The sequence below is a fragment of the Mastigoproctus giganteus genome, chromosome 9, assembly GCF_048544385.1.
Source record: "Mastigoproctus giganteus isolate SK-2022 chromosome 9, ASM4854438v1, whole genome shotgun sequence".
NCBI classification, from domain to species: Eukaryota; Metazoa; Arthropoda; class Arachnida; order Uropygi; family Thelyphonidae; genus Mastigoproctus; species Mastigoproctus giganteus.
In genome coordinates this window covers 155,605,436-155,628,318 of record NC_143583.1, presented here as the reverse complement: position 1 = coordinate 155,628,318, position 22,883 = coordinate 155,605,436, and the positions used below count along the sequence as shown (strand labels likewise).

General features: G+C 37.9%; 1 protein-coding gene across 6 annotated transcripts in view; it reads right to left on the bottom strand.

Annotated features, from left to right (window-relative positions):
* LOC150080831 (DNA (cytosine-5)-methyltransferase 3A-like) overlaps positions 1 to 22,883 on the bottom strand; it is a 945,959-nt gene that overhangs the window by 487,194 nt on the left and 435,882 nt on the right. For all 6 annotated transcript variants that reach the window (XR_016547435.1, XM_090382019.1, XM_090382022.1 and 3 more), the window contains one exon: positions 22,137 to 22,268. Coding sequence is in view for 5 of the 6 variants with exons in the window: in XM_090382019.1 (XP_090238145.1) it covers positions 22,137 to 22,268 (132 nt within the window). In the remaining variant the exon portion in view is untranslated. The remainder of the gene's footprint in view (positions 1 to 22,136; positions 22,269 to 22,883) is intronic.

Here is a 22,883-nt window from a genome sequence, read left to right as displayed (position 1 = left end):
GTTTTAAAAGCAGTTGAATGTTGGTTGATGATAACGATCACTCTGGTTGTCCATCATCAAGAACCACCCGGCAACCCAAAGGTCGCGGGTTCGATTCCCGCCTCGGGCTTGGATCAAAGTACTGCAAAAACCTTGGGAGGTGCAATATGGCCACAGAAGCCGATGCGCCAACAACTACCAAATCAAAAAAAAAAAAAAAAAAAAAAAATCAAGAACCACCCCTGAAAATGTCGCAAAAGTTCGAGCGGGAATCCGTGAAGACCGCAGGCGGACCATCCATGACACTTGTGACATTGTAGGACTATCGTACAGCACATGTCAGCAGATTTTGTTAGACGAGCTGAACACGAGAAGGATTGTGGCCAAGTCTGTGCCAAGGTTACTGAGTGAAGACCAAAAGCAGCATCGCATGGAAGTTAGCAGAGATCTTCAAGAACAGGCCAGAAGTGATCAAAACTTCCTTTCTATGGTTCACTGGTGACAAGAATTCAGTATATGGGTATGACCCAGAAACCAAGCAACAATCATTCCAGTGAATGATTGTTGCCCATCTTTACCCCGACTGAAGAAAGCCCAACAAGTGAGGAGCAATGTGAAGTCCATGCTGATCTGTTTTTTGGACACTGACAGGATTAACCATAAGGAATTCATCTCTCCTGGCCAGACCGTCAATGCAAAGTTTTACTGCGACAACCTGAAGCAGTTAAGGGAAGCCATCAGGAAGAAACATCCAGAGAAGTGGCACACAAAGAACTGGGTCATTCATCACGACAACGTGCCAGCCCACACATTTCTCGTTTTGGCACAGTTTTTGGCATCCAACAACATAACAATCATCCCCACCAGCCTTATTCGCCAGACTTAGATCCCCCCGAAACTTCTTCCTCTTCCCAAGAATGAAAATCAAGCTGAAGGGTCAAAGATTTGACAGCGTAGAGGATATCCAAACCAAATCGCAGGCGGTGCTGAACACTATGACGAAGAACAATTTTCAGGACGCATTCAAATCATGGAAGAAGTGCCACGATGGGTGTTTACACTCTCAAGGGGACTACTTCAAAGGTGACGGTGGCAAATAAGACCCAGGTTGAGTCTAATTTATTTTATTAATATGTTTCGGGAACTTTTGGGTAGCACCCTGTATGTACTGTACTTCTGTATCACCTGATTATTTATATGCATCCCATGTAATTTTCTTCTGCCATGAATCTCATCAGTTCATCGGACATCCAATTAGGCCTTGAACAGTATCTCTCAGTTGGTATAAAAAGCATAGTACAGGCAATCCTCATGTAATGCTCACAGTACTGCTACAACACAGTTTTGCTCTAACACAATTGATAAATTGCAGCAATCCTCGCACAACACTACTTATATAACATGATTTTGCTCTAAAACATTAGAGAACTGCGAGCATTTTTAAACATTTTCATTCTTTTTTGTGAATCCCTGCTGTTGAGTCGCTAGTCGTTATACAAAAAAATTATTGGGAAATCCCCGGTATTTTATTTTGTTGGGAAATCCCGTGTTAGGTTCTGTGCTTGTTTGACACCATAAAAATTTGTGACTTCAAAGTTGCAGTTTGTGACTTTTAAGGTTTTTATTTGATCGTTTACAAATTTTTTTGGGTATATATTACTAAATTTTCTTCTTTAAAACCGTATTGGAATAATTTATTTGTTGTGAATTAAATTCCAGCTCTAAATTATGCCTAAAGAAAGTAAAAAAGCACCACTCAAAATAATTTTTTTCTTCTCTAGAATCAAAGATACAAATTTTGGATCATCTTAAAAAGGGGGAAAAGTTTAAATTTAAATGAAGCAACAATTCGTATCATAAAGAACAATTAACAGAAAACCAAAACTGCCATTGCTGCAGGATCTTTCATTTCTGCAAATATGACAGCTCGACCCCGAGCACCAATAATTGAGAAAATGGAAAAAGCACTCAGGTTTTGGTGGAAATGGTGTCAGATATAAACCAAATCAATTCAGAGGATGATAGTGCAGATGAAAATTTTGTGTTCCAAATTTTACACTAAAAAAAAGTATACGGGAAGGCATAAATTTAGCTGAGCAATTAGAATCTTATTTTTTGAATGCATATCCTTCGACGGAAAGAAGCACAAAGTTCAAAAGGGAGGTTCAAAAATGCTAAGCTCCATACAATGAAATTTAAAAAGATCTATCGAGCAAAAGCAAACAAGCCCAGATTACTGATTTTTTAAAGAGAGCAGGGATACACGAAATCTAGATGCTGCAGAAGAAAGTTCAAAAGGTGACGATATTCTGCAACAGAGAAAACTTTCTTGTTTGATTGTGCTTAGCAGCGATGAAGAGGAAGACAATTAAATGAACAATGAACATACATTATCTGACATATATGTATCACAGCAGTACTGTATCCAGGTATCATCGTAAGGGTTGTTGTTGTTGTTGTTGTTGTGGTGGTGGTGTTTTCTGGCGCAAGAGCTACTTAGGCTATATTGCGCCTCCTAAATTAATTGAGTTACTTATGATAACTGCACGGTGGGCAGTTAGAAACAGTTATACATTTTTATTTGTTTTATATACAAAAAGAATTCAGAGAGATTTGCTTCTTTACCTATTATGCTATTCAGAAAGAGAGGTTGCTGTAGATCTGAAATGAAACTAAAAGACATTCGTCGGGCATTGCTGAACAAATTACATTCAAGGAGTATATGTTTTATTGCAAGTGGTTGCGAGCAGTGTGCACACTGCGGAGGATCATTTCCTGTAAGCAGATAGAGATGTGTGAGGTGAGTGTGACCTATACGAGTTCTGGCTAAGATTACTTCTTCTTTTCTATTTTTCCGAAGGCTAGAAGTCCATAATTGTGGTTCAGGTTTTATTCGAAATAGCTTGTTATTTGTTTGCATTTTCCACAGAAGTGTCCATTGTTCCATAGATGTTCTCCGTACGTTATGTCTATAATCAGGATATGGGACTAGGTTATTTGTTGAGGATATGATGGAAGGATACTTAGCAGCACTGTCTGCACATTAGTTTCCTGGAATACCACTGTGGCCAGGGATCCATGAAAAGATAACAGTTTTCTGATGCTCATGAAGACGCATCAGCTTATGTTTTATGAACTTTAATAAAATTAGTAAATTAATAAGAGGAGTTTACCTCAATATAGTACGTGGAACACTTCCGTATGATACCCTCCAGAAATTAAAACGGAAAAAACGAAAAAATCGACAACTTACCGGTACATTAAAGTAAAATATAAATAATTAAAGTAAAATATAAATAATTAAATAATCAATTTAACACAATTCAAAATCAATTCAAAACAATTAAAATTCAAATTAACGCAATTAAAAGAATCTAACGAAAATATTCAAAACGATTTTCCTTCCTGACAATGCTTTTCGACCGACTGTCGTGATCACAGGAATGAAAATTCTCATTCATTCAATTTTCATTCCTGTGATCACGACAGTCGGTCGAAAAGCATTGTCAGCTTCAGGAAGGAAAATCGTTTTGAATATTTTCGTTAGATTCTTTTAATTGCGTTAATTTGAATTTTAATTGTTTTGAATTGATTTTGAATTGTGTTAAATTGATTATTTAATTATTTATATTTTACTTTAATTATTTATATTTTACTTTAATGTACCGGTAAGTTGTCGATTTTTTCGTTTTTTCCGTTTTAATTTCTGGAGGGTATCATACGGAAGTGTTCCACGTACTATATTGAGGTAAACTCCTCTTATTAATTTACTAATATTATTATCAACGTAGAACATATTGAGTATTACAGCTCTGATTCATACTATCGAACTTTAATAAAGGATTTTTAGGTGGGGAAGTCCTTTTCAAAGCTAGAATAACACTCAGTGAATCAGTATATATTATATTATACTTTTATTTATTGACATTAGCGAGATGTTTTCCAGAGCAAGCTTAATGGCATGGAGTTCAGCAGTGTAGCTGCTGCATTCGGTTCGAAGTGAAATTGAGACAGTTGTATTAGGGAAGACGGCAGCTGCACCCACTCGACTGTCAGACTTCGAACCATCAGTATAGATCTTGGTAAAGTGTGGATACCTTTGTGAGTGAGCAACATGTAGTTGTTGGATGTTAATATCTGCTATAGAGCCTTTACCCTATTGCTCAAAGTATTCATCAGAAGAAAGGGTGAAGTTAGTTCACGGGGGATCCGGATCTTTTTTTTCTCTGATGATATTATCAAGCTAAATATTCCAGCTTTCTGTTAGATTCTGCAGTCTGATACCAGAAGGTCGAATTGTTCTAGGTTTATTTGTATAATGGGTTTTCAACTGAGGATTATGCAACAGTGGCCAAACCAGATGAGTAGGCAGACTTTTAATTTTAGCTGAGTAGTTCATCAGCAACATCTTTCTTCTGATGCTAAGTGGAGATTCGTGAGCCTCAACATAAAGATTTTGAACTGGTGATGTTCTGTATGCACCTAGGGCTATCCTAAGAGAAGAATGTTGGATGGGTGCAAGACGGGCCAAGGTGCTCTCCCTAGCTGAGTCATAAACAGGTGCTCCATAGTCTAACCGAGATCTAATTAGAGATTTATATAAGTGGAGCAGGGTATAACGATCGGCGCCCCAAGATGTACTGGAGATGACCCGGAGTATATTCATTTTCTTTATGCAAGTGGTTCTTAGATACTTGATGTGCTCCTGGAAGTTTAACTTCTTATCAAAAATTAGCCCTACGAGGCGAATACTGTTCACAATTGGTAGTGGATGATCGGCCAAGTGCAACTCGGATTCAGGATGCATTGCGCGCTTCGTGCAGAAATGTATAGCTGTAGATTTGTGGCTTGACAGTTTGTATCCATTTTGCACAATCCATAATTCAATGTTATTAATGGATATTTGTAGATGCCTCTCAATATAGTTCATATTCTGGGAATGACAGGATATGGTAAGATCATCTGCATAGAGATACGAGTCAACGGTATTTGGAATGCTGTTTGTGATGTTGTTTATTCGTATTGCAAACAGAGTGGCACTAAGAACAGAGCCTTGTGGGACTCCTTCTTCTTGAATGTATGTTTGAGATAAAACCTGCCGGTACCTCACTTGGAAAGATCTGTGCTGAAGGAAGCTTTGAATAAAATATGGTAAATGGCCTCTCATATGAATAGAATGGAGATCTCTTAGGATACCGTAGCGCCATGTGGTATCAAAGGCCTTCTCTATATCAAGGCATATCATGACGAGATGGTGATTTCTGATGAATGCATTTCTTATGTTGGATTCCGGCTTTGGTCATGAGGTCTAGGGAAGATCTATTCTTCCGAAAGCCAAACTGATTATTGCTGATTATGTTTTCGGATTCAAGGTACCAGGTGAGTCGATGGTGAACCATTTTTTCCAAAGTCTTACTCAGGCAGCTGGTTAGAGAAATTGGTCTATAGTTGTTAGGAATCGAATGGTCTTTTCCAGGTTTAGGTATGGCTATTACATAAGAATGTCTCCAGGAAGTAGGGAATATATGTTCTGAGAATATTCTATTGTAAAAGTTTAGCAATGAAATTAGTGATTTCTGATTGAGGTGTTGAATCATTATATTGTAGATTCCATCAGGGCCAGGAGAGCTGTTTCTTGAGGTATATATAGATTCTTTCAGTTCAGATATTGTGAATGGTTGGTTATAGGTAAAAGGACATGCAGTTTTGAAGTCTAGTTTCCTTTTCTCAGCTTCAGCTTTGATTTTTTGAAAAGATGGTTGATATGCAGTTGAGGCGGACAACTCACAGAACACCATTCCTAGGGCATTGGCAATTTCATCAACAGATGAGATCTCCTTTCCATTCCAATTAATAATAGGAGAAGGCAACTTATGATATTTACCATTTAGTTTCTTTATTTTTTCCCAGATTATTCGGGTATCAGTATCTTTGTTGATTGAGGAGGCAAATTTTATCCACGAGTCTTTTTTCGCCTTCCGCCGGATATAACGAGCTTTGGCTCTCAGTCTCTTGAAGTTAATAAGGTTGGCAGTGGTGGGATGTTTGCGGAAGGTGTTCCATGCTTTGTTTTTTTCTCTCTTCGCTTTATTACAATCGCCATTCCACCAGTGATTGGTATGCCGATGGTTTCTTATTTGAGACTGTGGGATGGCAGCTTTTGCTGCTGTTAGTATCTGCATTGTGATATGATCGGTGACAGTATCAATAGCAGAAGACTCTATGGTGTCATCATCAAAAGATGGGACTACAGTGGGACTAACTGATGATGTTACCAACAGCAAATTCAAAATGGGAAGCATTCAAAGAACTTATCTTGGAAGCTACTAGGCTTTACATACCAACTAAGAAATATTGTTCAAGGTTTAGGCCAAAATGGATGTCAGATGAACTAATGAGGCATATGGCAGAGAAGAAAAATGCATGGGATACATACAAATTAACACATGACACAGAAGCCTATGATAGATACAAGTTGATATGCAACCAAGTTACAAAGGAGGTCAGGCAGGCGAAGGCAGATTACAAGAAATCCTTGGCAAGGGATGCAAAGAAAAACAGCAAAGAGTTCTTTACTTATGTAAACTCTAGAAGGAAAGGGATGAATCAGATTGGTCCACTTGATATTGATGGGTCAACTGTTGATGATCCTGCTCAGGTAGCTAACAAACTAAATGAATATTTTGCATCGACATTCACACATGAGGAGTTATTCAGCGAGGGGAATGCCAGAGGTGTATTCAACTCTAGCAGTAAGCTACAGAATCTTGAAATAACTGGGAGTAAAGTGGAGGAGAAACTGTTGAAGATAAACTCAAGAAAGGCACCCGGGGTGGATGAGATCTATCCAGTTATATTAAAGGAGGCAGCAAAGGAAGTAAGCAAACCCTTAGCCATAATTATGAGAGCTTCCTTGGACTCAGGGGAGGTACCCATAGACTGGAAATGTGCAAATGTGACCCCAATTCACAAAGGAGGATTAAAGGCTGACACAAGTAATTATAGACCTGTGAGCTTAACTTCTGTTCCAGGAAAATTAATGGAGGCACTGGTTAAAGAAGCACTGCAGGATCATTTAGACAAGACTTCAGTTATAGCTCAGACACAGCATGGTTTTGTTAAGGGGAAGTCTTGCCTGACCAACTTGATTGGATACTATGATGCAGTCACAAAAGAACTGGATGCAGGGAATAACTTTGATATTATATACTTGGATCTTAGAAAGGCTTTTGATACTGTTGCACATGGAAGACTGCTATACAAATTGGAGCAGTGTGACATTGGAGGCAAATCGCTGCTATGGATAAAGGGGTGGTTGAGGGGGAGAAGACAGAGAGTGGTAATCAATGGACAATGCTCATCGTGGACTGATGTTATTAGTGGAGTCCCTCAGGGCTCAGTGTTGGGTCCATTATTGTTTTCTGTATTTATAAATGATATTGATGATGGTATATCGGGATTAATGTCCAAGTTTGCAGACGATACAAAGGTTGGCAGGGTTGTCAAGGACACTACTGACACTATGCTGCTGCAACAGGATCTGGAAAGGTTGAGCAGATGGGCTGAGAGGTGGCAAATGAAGTTTAACATTGACAAATGTAAAGTACTACACATGGGAAACAGCAACCCCAGAGCAACGTATCAACTCTGTGGTACAACACTGACAGTGGTAGAGAATGAAAGGGACTTGGGGGTGGTTGTGCAGGCAGATATGAAGTTCTCTGAGCAGTGCAGACGGGCTGCAAGAGTAGCTCATGGAGTATTGTCAATGATATACAGGAATTTTTCCAGCAGGGATAAGGAGGTGATTATTCCATTGTATAAGGCGATGGTCAGGCCACACCTAGAGTACTGTATACAGGTCTGGAGGCCTCATGTCAAGAAGGATGTAGAGCTGCTGGAACGAGTACAGAGAAGGGCAACAAGATTAGTGAATGGAACAAAGGGGTGCTCTTACGAAGAAAGGCTTAAGTTTTGCAAATTACAGTGTCTGGAGACTAGGCACCAGCGAGGTGATCTGATAGAGGTGTATAAAGCCTTGAATGGTTTAAGCATGCTCAATGCTGATGGGATTCTTCCTCTAGCTCAGAATAATCACCTGAGAGGGCATAAATTCAAATTAAGGAAAGACAGATGTAGGACAGACGTGCGGAAATTTGCCTTTAGCCAGCGGGTGGTTGGTTGGTGGAACAGACTTCCATCCCTTGTGGTGGAGGTTGATAGCCTAAATAAGTTTAAGGCTCAGCTGGACAGGTATTTTGAACGAACAGAGTGGTGAAGTGGAAGTGGTTTTTTTTTTTTTTTTTTTGGCTGATGCTGCATAAGCTTGCTTTCTTGCATCAAATGCCTCTACTAATGCTAATGCTAAAGATACATGGTAAATTTCGTCCAGTTTGCTTTGGAAAATTTCCATTTTGTTTTTGTTTGAGTTTGTTTGAATACTACAGATCAGCGGATAGTAGTCACTGTTTAGAGGATTGTCATGTACTGCCCACTCTATAGTTGGGAAGAGGATCGGAGAGCAAACTGAGAGATCTATTGCACTGGTTGATCCAGTAGGAAAATGGATATATGTCGGTAAGCCATTATTCAATAGTGTCAAATTTTCTCGGAAAAGTAACATTTCAATCAGTTCGCCACGTCCGTCTGACACCAGAGATCCCCATAATGGATGATGCCCATTAAAATCTCCTAGTAAACAAAGAGGAGGTGGTAATTGAGAAATTAGATTTAACAGTTGCTGAATTGTACATGATTGCTTCGGCGGAAGATAAATTGAGGCTACTGTCAATGTGATACCGATTACTATACGGGTAGCAACAGCTTCTAATGGTGTTTGTAATGGAATGTGCCTGGAGGGGACTCCTGATTCCACTAGTATAGCTACTCCTCCATGGGGGCTGTTAGTTTCAGATCGATCTTTTCTGAAGATAGTATAGTTTTTGACTGAAATGGATATTTTTGTTGTTAGATTTGTCTCTTGCAAGCATATGGCAGCAGGATTGTAACGGTTAATTAGTTCATAGATATCATCAATATTGCTGCGAAAACCTCTGCAATTCCATTGTATGATTTGTTCCATTATTTGGTTTTATGAGCAGAAGAGGAGTCTATTTGCTTTCTGTGAGAGGCTTGTTTATATCTCTCGTGTTTTGATTTTTCTTTTCTTGAAAAGTTTGGGCGCCTTGAGTCATTGCTTTCTTCCATATCATCATCTGCATGTATTTCAAGCAGATCTTCTGAGTTGGCGGTATCATCGGTGTCCATGCTTGAGGGGTGAGATTGCTTCACCTCAACTGGATCTAATTTTTCCGCTGCTTGGCAATGGGGAAGTCTCTGGGATGGAACTGTCAGTGGCATATTACTGCATTGATCGACTGCCTTTGATGTATGTTGGACCGAGAGAACTGATCGAGCCCAGTCTGAGATAGATGTATCTGGAGGGATGGACACTTCTGTCTGACATGCTATTGACTGGTGACTATAAGCAGCAGAGGCATAAGTGCATTTTGGATTATTTAATCTTATATGTTTTCTTGCCTCTTGGTAGGAAACTTTATTTTCAACTTTATACTTTTGTATCTTTTTCCCCAACTTCCAGAGGTCGCAGTCTTTGGAGTATGCTGGATGGCTGCCCTTGCAATTTGGACACTGTGGGGTTGGTGCCTTACATTCTGTTTGTGTGTGAGTTTTACACCCACAGTTTGCACATGTTGCGTCTCCACGGCATGCTGTCTGGGAATGGCCAAATTTCTGGCATTTAAAACATCTTAGGGGGTTCGGAATATATGGCCGAACGCGACAGTTTAAATATCCTGCCTTTACTGAAGCTGGTAGGTTTGGAGAACTGAAAGTTAATATTATACTCCGGGTAGGAACTAAATTGCCATCTTTTCGGATCATGATCCTCTTTGCCTGAATGACTTTTTGTTCTTTAAGTTCCTGGGCTATTTCATCTTCAGGAACGTTTAATAGATCCCATTCAGTGATCACTCCCTTTGAAGAACTGAGGGTGTTATGTGGTGTGATTTGAACTGGGATTCCACTCAAAGATGTCAAACTTAATAATAGTTCAGAGTGTCGAGGATTGGTGGTCTCTATTAATAAATCTCCAGATTGGAGACGTTTCACCATTTTTGGTGAACCTGCGGCATGTTCGAGGCATCTCTGAATAATAAAGGGGGAGAGCTTGCCCACAGGTTGTGTTGACAGAGAATGCATTATCAGGAATGCTGGTAATTCCTGTCTGCCAATGTCTTTCTTCATTCTCTTCGATAGAGAGAAGTCATGGTCAGTGTCATGAATGTCATTTGCTTGAGAGCTCTTCGGCTCTAAGCATGGAAAGTCACTTGTTTCCATTTCTGCTCCTTTTAGCCCTGGGGGTTGTCTTATCCCCCAGATTACTGGCCCCACCACGTGGAGGCAGGAGCGGTGCCACCAGTGACCAAGCGGTTGTTGAAGTAAATAAAGGGTTAGTAATGAATATATAAAATAAAAAAGAAAGGTAGATTTCCTCTCTCGGTTCTTACTTTTGTCCTTTAAAGTACAGAACCTCTTCAAGTAAACAAAAGAACAGGTGACGCTAGAAAAGAATCGAAACTATAACACTTTGGGAGATCACTATATATTCGCAGGAAAAAAATCGCTTGTCACTATCGCTTGGCACTCAGGGCCTCATCGTAAGGGAGGGCATGGTGACCAGGTTTTTGAGTGTTTTATTTTAGCTAGACCTAGGAACATGTATACGCATACACTTATATGCATGGTTCAGGGGAAGCATATGCCTCCTGTTTCCCTCCGAATATGCCCACGTATCACAGTTTGTAAGACATCTGTTCAGTTATTACCATTTTTAAAAAAAATTAGTTTTATTTTTGTTAGCTTTTGGAACGTAACATCCCCTTTTTGTACCAGTTTTTAGTCCTGTATAATGCGGGTTCACACTAGACGACAATTTATAGGAACCTAACTACCGTGTTACCCGAGAGTTACCTTAGTTTCTATGAGTACTTCTGAATGCTTTCCATTTAGAATTTGCTGTTGGTCCAACTTTGTGTTGTGTAAGATTAAAATGCCCCGTAATTGTGTGATAAGTCTGGATGACTTTTGTTGTATGTGGAGAAGACACATTAGCTTCAAAAAAGTGACCCTTAACTCAAGCCATAAAAAAAGACCTACTTCTTGTACTTTGGATGTAAAGTAGGCAATGTGCCATCAACTCTGTTGATGGCACATTGCCTACTTTACATCCAAAGTACAAGAAGTAGGTCTTGTGTGACTAGACCTACTTCTTTATACTCTGGATGACTTTTGTTATGTGTGGAGATGACACATTAGCTTCAAGAAAATGACCCTTAACTCGAGCCATAAAAAAGGCCTACTTTGGGTGTAAAGACGGCGACCAGGACAAGAACTGGGTTCAACACATATGCTGCACTACCTGTTCGGGAAAACTCAATGCATGGGTGAATCAAAAGGGACATTTTATACCTATGGCAGTGCCCATAATATGGAGGAAGCCAACAAATCACATCGCAGACTGTTACTTCTGTATGGTGCCTCCTATTAAAAAAGGGATGACAATGAAGAAAAAGTGGACAGTGATGTACCCAAATATACCATCTGCAATTCGAAATATAACTCATGGTGAAGTAGTACCTATTCCTGAACCACCAGATCGTTTTTCTGTACACTCTGATGAAGATGGTGTTGAACATCAACTTGATATACGCAAAGAAGTACAGCAGCCATCTACATCAAGGGTTCCACTATTTCGCCTAAACCTTTATCCTGCTGAACCACATAACATCACAGAAAGTGAGCTTAAAGACCTCATCAGGGATCTCAAAATGCTGAAGAATAAAGCGGAGCTTTTGGCCTTGAGGCTACAACAGTGGAATCTTTTAGATCGTTTTGTGAAAGTGACAACATTTTGTAATCAAAATAAAGACTATGATAAATTGTATCAAACAGAAGGTGAGCTTACTGTTTGTAAGGTTGTTGATGGTCTAATGGCAGCAATGAATATGAGGTACGTTCCCAAAGAATGGCAACTATTTATAGACGCTTCTAAGGTTAGCCTTAAGGCTGTGTTATTGCACAACGGAAATATGCTGCCTTTAATACTTCTTGAGTATGTCATCCACAAAAAAGAAACATATGCAAACATGGAGAACATCCCCTTAGGTGTACACTATCAGAAGTATGAATGGCAGATATGTGGTGATTTAAAGTAATCACCATTTTATTAGGACTACAAAAGGGTTACACTAAGTATTGTTGCTTTCTCTGCAAGTGGGGGTTGTCGTTCCAAGGGTATGCACTACGAGAAGAGGAGTTGGCCTCTTTTAAAATCATTAACACCTGAAATGAAGAACTTAGTGTTTAAATCTCTGGTAGATCCAAATAAAGTTTTGCTTCCAGCACTCCACATCAAACTGGGGCTCACGAAAAATTTCGTGAAGGCTTTGGAAGTGAGCAGTCCTGCATTCACATACTAGAAAGAGAAATTCCCAAGACTTAGTACACAAATAAAGCAACATTTCAAATATAAATAGTCTCCATGTGTCCTTAATGAGAGCTAGAAATCAGTGTGGAAAGCCTTTCGATATGTTTCAACTGGTTTTCTAGGATATGTTAAAGCCTGCAACTACAGGCAGCTTTTGGAAGATCTCATCACTTCTTACGAAAAACTGGGGTGCAACATGTAATTGAAGATGCATTTCTTGCACTCCCACCTGGATTTTTTCAAGCCAAACTGTGTTTCCATCAGCAACAAACATGGTGAGCACTTCCATCAAGACATCGCATCGATGGAACAAAGATACAAAAGCAAATGAAATGCCACCATGTTAGCCGATTATTGCTGGATGGTGAAAAGGGATGTTCCCGAAGCTGAATATAAGCAAAAGGTGAAAAGGTCCCATGCTTGCTGCAGGTACATTTGTAGCTACATCTTACTGCCATATATATAAAAAAATACCTTTTATAAATATAAAACACTACTTTTTAGTATTAGTATTAGCAATGGCCAAATGGGGAAGGAAGCCTATGGCTTATGCTGCATCAGCCAAAGAAAAAAAAATAATAATAATAATAATAACAAAAAATAATAAAAAAATAAATAAATAACAATAATAATAAAATAACAAAAAAATATAAAATAAATAACAAAAAATATAAAATAAATAACAATAATAATAAAATAACAAAAAAAATAATAAATAATAATAAGAAAAAATTTTAAAAAATAATAATAATAATTAATAAATTAGAGAAAAGGAAATGGACAACCTAAGCATTTTCCTCCTCCCATTGGTAATTATCCAGGTGACCTCTGAATTTCCCCAAACTGTCAGCCTCTACCACCCATGTAGGTAACTTATTCCAGTAATTAATAACTTGCTGGCTCAAATAAAATGTCCTGCAATCCAGTCTAAACATCTCTCTACGGGACTTGAAATTATTGCCCCCAGTTCTAGAATAATTTATAACCTTGAAGATTTCGTCCTCATTCATTTTGCTTATACCTCTCAGAGCCTTAAACACCTCAATCAAGTCTCCTCTAAGGTGCCCAGTTTCCAAGCTCTGCAATCATTTGAAGTCTTTCCTCATATGGATGCCCTTTTGCCAATCTCACCAGGCAAGTTATCCGTCTCTGGATCCTTTCAAGAAGAACAATGTCTTTCTTTAGGTGCGGTCTCCATTCCTGAACACAGTATTCCAAGTGTGGTCTAACAATAGCCAATGCAATATACAATGGGATTATGACATCCTTATCTCTACTGGCAATTGTTAGATACATCATCGATAGGACACCATGGGCCTTCCTTGCAACCAGTCTACAATGCTCAGAGAACTTAAAGTCTGACCGTATCGTAACACCCAAGTCCCTTACCTCCACTACCGGCTTTAGTTCAACTCCACCAAGTGTATAAGTTATTCTGGGGTTACTGTTCCCCAGGTGCAATACCTTACACTTTGCTGGATTAAAGCATAGCTGCCATTTTTCTGACCATCCCTGAAGTCTACCTAGGTCATTCTGAAGGTCTGTTTGGTGGCGATCATTAACTACTCTACCAATCTTTACATCGTCTGCAAATTTAGACATCACGCCCTCTATCCCTTCATCAATGTCATTTATGAAAATCAAAAAAAAAAAAAAAAAAGTCCTAATACTGATTCTTGGGGAACCCCGTTTCTTACATCAACCCAATCTGAGCAATAACCATTTATCACAACCCTCAGCTTCCTGTCCTGAAGCCATCCAGCTATCCATCTAAGGATTTTCCCTGTGATCCCAACCTGTTCCAGCTTATAAAGTAACCACTCATATGGGACTGAGTCAAATGCTTGGCTGAAATCCAATGTCCAGCTCTTGATGTTTGTTTGTTATTTGGTTTTTAGGAGCATTAGCAACTAAGGCCATATTGCTTCGGGGATATGCGGTGGTCATTCTCTGACCTTTCCGCATCCTCCGTATTTGGTGGTGACGGGCTCGAACCCCGGTCTAATCAAGAAGCGTGTGCTACCGCACTGCTGCTCCTTACCACCTGGCTAGGGAGACACCTCAGCTCTTGAGTGACCCTGTAAAAATAGCTAAACAGATTCGTTAATTTTCCCTTTACAGAACCATTATGAGTATCCTTCAGAATTCCATTTCTATCTAAATGATCCTGAATTCCACCCTTGATCATTGTCTCCATGATTTTCCCTACTACTGAAGTTAGACTAACCGGCCAGTAATTTTCCACTTTCGTTAATTTTCCCTTTACAGAACCATTATGAGTATCCTTCAGAATTCCATTTCTATCTAAATGATCCTGAATTCCACCCTTGATCATTGTCTCCATGATTTTCCCTACTACTGAAGTTAGACTAACCGGCCAGTAATTTTCCACTTCACTCTTAGAACTGCCCTTATGTATTGGAGATACATTCACACTTTTCCAATCCAAAGGAATCACTCCCAAGTCCAGTGATGCTCGCATAATTAGCCACAATTTTTCAATGCACTCAACTTGCCACCTCCCTTAAGATTATAGGGTATATGCCATCAACCTAAGGAACCTTACTGGCCTGTAGGCTTGAAATTTTTTTGTATTAAATAAACATGTGAAATTTCAACATTATTAATTACATTTTTTTCAACTTCACTCCCATAATTTCTCATTGACATAAAGGGTTTTTTCTTCTGTAAATATCGATGCAAAGTAACTGTTGAGTTCATCTGCAACTTCAGCTGGGATATCTAATACTATCCCATGTCCATTACATAAGGGCCCGATCTGGTTTATCCTTCTCCTCTTTGCCAGCGATTTCTCATAATCTGCCTTTGGCAGCCTAACCTTTTCAGCAGCATTATTACAGATGAATTTGTAGCTGTTATAGGATTCAGTACTTTTTATTGTTCTGTAACATTTCCATGCCGTCTTTTTGAGCTCAAGTAATTTGGCAACTTCATCATTCATCCAACTTGGAATCCTTCTCGTGGAGTATTTTTTTAATGGTATATACTCATTCATGGCTTCTGTGATTAATGTTTTAAAGGTATACCATAGTTCAATTGTATTCACTCTCTGTGAGATACCTACCCAGTTAATAGAGGCCATGTAGCGCCTTAAGCCATCGTAATTTCCTTTCTTGAAGTTATAACCCATTCCTTTGCCTTTAACTACTGCTATCTCTCTCTTCATCATCCACCATAGAACCCCGTGATCAGTTCCTGCTACTGGTTCCTGTACTGTCAGACTAATTATGTCATCTGGTTCATGGGTGATGATGAGGTCTAGAGAATTGTTTTCCCTAGTACTTTCCCTGACATGTTGATACAAATAGCAATCATCTAGTTGATTTAAAAATTTTGTCCCCCGTGTGGAGTTTCCCTCCCATTTGCTCCAATCAATTAGAGGCAAATTAAGATCGCCTATAATAAGACATTCACGCTTACTGCCTGAATTTTATTGTTAAAAGTAAAAAGTGTAAAGACAAAAATAAATAAAATTTAATACCTTACTTGCCTATTCCATTTGCGTGTAGAGGCTCTTATCATAATCTTCAAAATCACCTGGCCTGTAGATTACTCCCACCCTCATTATACCTTTGCTTCCAACTATCTCACACCATACAAATTCTATATTAGCATGCAAAACATCTGAATCCAGGAAGGTTTTCATCGCACTCAGGCTTCTTTTGATAAGAAGCATGACCGGACCACCCCTTCTATCTTCCCTATCCTTCCTAAATATATTAAGCATACCATACTGAAACTCGTCATCCGCTATCTCCGGGTGGCACCACATTTCCGTAAGCCCTATTATGTCAGCATTACTTGTCCTAATGAGCAGTTCGAATTCACTCATTTTATTGACGACACTTCTGACATTACTGTAAAAACAATTAAGACTTAGTGTCCTTGTATATTTAACTACCCTGACACATCCCTTAAAGTTATTTAAGCTTGCTTCCCTGGTATTAGCTGCCCTGCACGCTCATTTGAAATGTTTCTGCCCTCAGAACATCTTGCTAATATGATCTGTTGTGGTAGCAAACAAGAGCTCTTGAGGTATGTCAAGCATTAATTTGACCAATATTATCAGATAAATGTGTATCTATATTACCCTTGTCCCCCCGAACTAGTAGTTTTCCTGAAGCTTTAATGTATCCTCAATAATACTGGCAAAAACCCTTGCACCACCTTTGTTTAAATGTATCTCATCTCTAAAAAACAGATTCCTTCTACCTACAGGTGCGGGCCAAGCTGATAGGAATTTTCCCCCAAAAGCCTTGCAGAGTCCTTCAAGCCTTGAGTTAATCCACAAGGCTTTCAGCATATAATCCTTCCTATCATGCCTGGGCAGAATTGCAGACACATAGACATTGTGACCTAACTTGTGGCATTTCTTCAGCATGGTCCTATATTTGTCTAACAAATCGTCAGATCATGTATGCCAGCGATTTCCAAACTGGGAGGTGTGCCTCCCTGGGGAGGTGCGGACTAGTGCAAAAGGAGGCACAAAAAGTTTAACAGAAATGTAATTTTCATAACATAACATATATAAATAAAAAAGTATATACATATAAATAAACTTTCATAACATAACATATATAAATAAAAAAATATATACATATAAATAAACTTTCATAACATAACATTAAATTTTATAACCTATTTTTTAAAGCATTTACCGCCACCTATCTTTCTCTAACTAATTTAGTGCGTACTATGTATGACATATATAGGTAGATTGCAGAGTATAGCATTAGTTGCATGGTTGAAAATACGGTTTCAGAGGTATGTGATTGTGTTTTATATTGTCTATGGCGTGATTACTTACTGATAATAATCGTTAGTAATTTAGAAGTTGTATTTTTTAAGAATATAAAGTTAATTCTAATATTTTTAGACGAATGGATAAATTTTTGACTGGTTACAAGAGAAAATCCACTAATAATGAAGATACTGATGCTGATACAAGTAAAGGTAGTGGGAATACAAGCAACAGGGAACAAGGAGGTAGAACTCCCAAGACAAGAAAGTACGATTCATCCTATTTATCATTAGAATTCACAAGTGTTATTATAGATGGCTTGGAAAAACCAATGTGTTTGTTTTGTACGAAAGTTTTGGCTGCATATAGTATGAGACCAGGCAAATTAAAACGGCATCTTAAAACTACGCATTCTGAATACGCTGGTAAGCCCATAGAATTTTTTCAAAGAAAAGTAGATGAGTTTAATGAACAAAAGCAAACACTCAAAAAAATAGTTTCTGTTCCATCAAATGCAATTCTAGCGTCGTACCAAGTTTCTTACAGAATCGCAAAATGTAAAAAAACCACACACACTAGGAGAAACTCTAGTTTTGCCAGCAGCTATTGATATGGTTAAAATAATGTTCGGCGAATCATATGCGAAACAGTTGCAACAAATACGCTTGCTGATAATACAGTTGGCAGAAGAATCAATGATATATCCGAAGATCTTTGTGATCAGTTAGTTTCTCGACTGCATACTTCGAAATCCGCCATACAAGTAGATAAGGCAACTGATGTAGCTAAAGATGCTCATTTAATTGCGTATGTTCGATACGTTGCAGAAACTAATATAATGGAAGATATATTATTTTGCAATCCCATTCCTGGAAAGGCCACATCCAATGAAATTTTTAATATAACTGACACTTTTTTTGATGAGAACGACATAAAGTGGAATAACTGTATTGGACTATGTACTGATGGAGCACAGTCAAGGTCAGGACATAAGGCAGGTCTTCAAGCATTAGTTAAAAAGATTTTTGTTTGTTTGTAGTTGTTGGCGCATCAGCTTCTATGGCCATAATGCACCTCCCAAGGTTTTTGCAGTACTTTGATCCAAGCCCGAGGCGCGATTCGAACCCGCGACCTTTGGGTTGCCAGGCAGGCACTTTACCCACCCGGCTAGCCCGGTCGGCTGTTAAAAAGAAAGCACCCGAAGTTATCTGGATGCACTGCACGCTTCACAGAGCAGCTCTTGTGTCAAAAAATATGAGCGAGGAACTTAACAACATTTTTACAAAAGTTACGAAAGTTATAAACTACATAAAAAACACTCCTTTAAAAGTTAGGTTGTCTGCAAAACTGTGTGAATATATGGAAGCTAATTATGCCTCACTTCTATACTATTGTGAAGTGCGCTGGCTATCTCGTGCAAAAGTGATTCAAAGGGTGTTTGAACTCAAAGAAGAGAGTGCAATTTTTCTTGATGAAAATCATAATGAAGGGGAAAATTTATTTAGGAATGATAACTTTATTGTTAAACTTGCTATTTGGTTGAAATTGTGGAAAATTGAGTGTTTTTAATAAATCAATGCAAGGACCACAAATGCATTCACTGATTCAAAAAGAAAAAGTGAAAGCATTTATAAAAAACATCGGAGCTGTGGAAATCAAATTTACAAAAAAATAAGTTTGACATGTTTCCACTTTTAAATGATTTCTGCGCCAGAGTTAATACTGAAGCAAACAAAAATCTATTCATTGAACACTTGGATGGTTTGCTAATGCACTTTTCACATTATTTCGAAGATTTTGATTTTACAAAGTTCGCGTGGATACAGAATCCATTTGTCGATGAACAAGATGATGAATTTGGATTGACAACTATTGAAAAGGAAAAATTGATAGAATTATCATGCGATACTTCATTGAAACAAAAATTTCAGAGTGAAACCCTAGTTCAATTTTGGTTGAATCGAAGTGAAGAATACAATACTTTGTCAAGCAAAGCAATGCAAGTACTGCTGCCATTCGTAACATCATATTTACGCGAAACGGGATTTTCTGCATTAGCTGCAATAAAATCCAAATATCGAGCCCATTTAGTAGTAGAAAAAGAACTACGAGTAGCACTCTCCTCAATGACACCTAGATTTGATAAATTTTGTGCTAATAAACAAGCACATCCATCGCATTAAAAACAAAATAATTTAAAAATGAATATATATATATAGTAAAACCTTGTTATTATTCTGTCAATTACGTTTTTTTTTTTTTTTTTCATTTTTTGTATTAATACATTTTTTACCATTTAAAAATGTGTCTGTATTATTTTATGAAATAAAGGGGGGGAGGCAACAAGATTAGATTTTTTTTAAAGGGGGCATAGTAATATAAAGTTTGGAAACCACTGGCGTATGCTTAATGTCATTATTCCCCACATGAATAATAATATTCCCTTTACCACCCTTAAAATCTGACAGTCTGTTGGTGACTTCATTAATAGTTGCTCCTGGCAGACATACCCTGGTTCTAGTCCACCTATCCTCATTACAAAAAATATTTTCCATTTCCCTGACAACGGAGTCCACTAATAAAACTAAGTCCTTTCAAACTAGAGTAGTTTGCACCTGGTTATCTGTTCTGGGGCCCGAATCGGGAGTGCATCACTTGGTATGTTGATAGAGTCTTGAGTCTCTGACAAGCTCCCAGTTACATTATTCTTGAGGGCAAGTACCCATTTTTTCAGCAACTCAAAATGTTCTAGCAATGCACCAAATTGTAACTTAATTCGGTGCACTCCTTACAACAGTTATTTGTTATTTGGTTTTTTTTAGGAGCATTAGCAACTAAGGCCATATTGCTTCGGGGATATGCGGTGGTCATTCCCTGACCTTTCTGCATCCTCCGTATTTGGTGGTCATGGGCTCGAACCCCGGTCTAATCAAGAAGCGTGTGCTACGCACTGCTGCTCCTGCCCACCTGGCTACAGAGGTGCCCCTTACAACAGTGACAAAGAAAAGAATCTCCAAGTGAGCTAGGATTATCTACAAGGTCAACTTTGGAATACATGCCACAGGTTCTGCAAGGGATAAAATCATGACTCACACGGGAATCACCATTGGCTATTTCCACATGAGTTATGGTACCCTCTGATGAAGTGTTCAAGGTGGATATTGTCATAACCATTATAAAATTTACTAATTATTAATAAAAGAAACTTTCAAATAATTATATTTATAATGTTAAAAAAATTAAACTATTACAGGAATAGAAAAAAAAAACACTTATTAAAAATAAACTTTATAATATACTAAATAACCTCTGAAATCCTGCTCTACTTCTGTACTCCCCTCTTATTTATACTTCTGTACTGTATCTATGAAGAGCTCTAATAGACACATCTGCTTGCCACAAATGCCAACAGTAGAATTTTTTCTAATACGCAAGAGCCAATCTGCCATTTTAAGCACTATTTCGGTGTTTAGTGCCCCAAAATCTATAAAGTAAAATTACTTTCATGCTCATAACAAAATATGACCCAAAATTCGTTATTCAGTGTAATCAAATCAATAGTAGTGCTTTCTCTCAATGCCTCTCTAATATGTTAGTGTAGAAAACAGTCATCTAATGAACCCACAAATGTTTTACTACTGTGAGAGTGCCCAGCAACAAGTTCTAGTAAAAATTTGGAAAGTTAAAATCCTACATTATAAGCCATGCCGATTTACCCGCTCATTCTATTTGTCTGTACAGGTGTTTGATATACTGAATACAGTTATTAGGCCTATAACATTCTTACTCTCGTATATATTTTCCCAATGTTTATATCACACCAAACTGACTCAACAATGCACTGGCCACATATATTAACTGGATGCATTACTCCATCCCACGCATTTTATATACACATTTTATTATCTATATAATATCGGTGTGTAGATACATCTCTTCATTAGACTTGTTGACGTGTTTGATGGCCATTTTTATTGCATGGAGTTCAGCGGTGTAAATACTGCAACTAGGGAAAAGTTTTTCAGAGATAGCACAAGTGGGAAGAACCACTGCAGCACCTACACCTATATCAGATTTGCAGACAGTGTGTGTTTGCTGATGCATGAGTTGAATGCAGCTGCTGTATATTTTGAATGTCCAGCACCTGTTTTCCCCACTTCCCAAAAAAGTTATCACATAAAGATTGGAATGTGGACCATGGCGGCTCCATTTCTCCAGTGTCTGGTGGATAATGGAGGTTCATATGCATCAATATATATAGACTAGACTGGTGACATTCGGAAGGCACCTAGAGCTATTCTAAGTGCATTGTCCACATAGAGGGGCTAAAGTCAGTAAATGATATGAAATGATATGTTGCATGTCACATTCTAACAAAGAGGATGCAGAAGAAAATATTATTGTTGTAACAAATGACACAGCAATGACAACATATATAAAAAGAAGATAGTACATTTTTTCAATTCTTTATCTAAATTGTAGTTAGTGCTACACACTGTTATAACTTGTAGTTACTATTACTTACAGTTATAATGTTTCTGTACATATAACAAAAGTAAGTGTCCAATAATCTTTAAATTATACATAAAAAATATGACAGAGGATTGAAAACATCATCATCTTATGTTTTCAATGCTATGGGGGTTACACAATATTATTACATAATGTAAGAATACGATGCTTTGCAATTTTATATACCTCCTCCACTTAGTAAACATTTTCAGTACACATCAAAATTAGTGGTCCATCTGCCACTGAGTTCACATTTATTTACATTCTTGCAAATACAATAATAAGACAATTGTCTTGCTTGTCCAGCATAAACTTTATCACTGGTACATGATATGGATATTACATCATAAAAAAATAATAAAAAGCATTATTTACCTTTGTTTTCCAGCTGTTCAGAGCGTGAAAAGCGTGGCTGCAAGGAGGTCTGGCTTTCAGATTCTAATGCTAAAAGGTACTGGGTCCTGATGCGAAGCAACTGTTTGCGTATATTTTCAGGAATAGGATTATCTAAAATGGAAAGATATCCTAAAAATCAAAAATTGAGCAGAACTCAAATAATGCTGTAACAAAAACAAAACAAAAAACTAAGAAATGGGGTTAGAAATTATAAACAAATATGCCTTGAAATGCTCCATTATATATTGCAAGGAAAGTTTGGTACTTCAGAGATGAGCATCTTTTAACGACTGGTATTTGACAGTTGAATTTCAGGGGAAAATGAACTCAAAGATGATATAGCAATAAATTTTGTTGTAATATCATTAAGAATTATTATCACCAAAAATAACAACGCTTTTTATTGTTCTAGTCTTATTGCTGGTTGGTGACTTTCATAAAGTTTGACTGTAGGAATCTTCAGCAAAGATTATGGACATACTGCACTACATTAGGTGATATATACAGTATAAGCAGTATAAGTGATGCATATTTCATTCAGTACACTGAAAAATAAATAAAATTAAATAAATTTTCTGTTTATAGTCCAGGAAGGCCTCACAGAGTCAGGGACGTTTGCAAGACAAGAGGATATGTGAAAATCATCATATTTAGGTCACATGACTTGAACCACAGTCAATTCGAATGGGTGAGTATTACTGTAGTCCCACATTAACTACTCAGCTA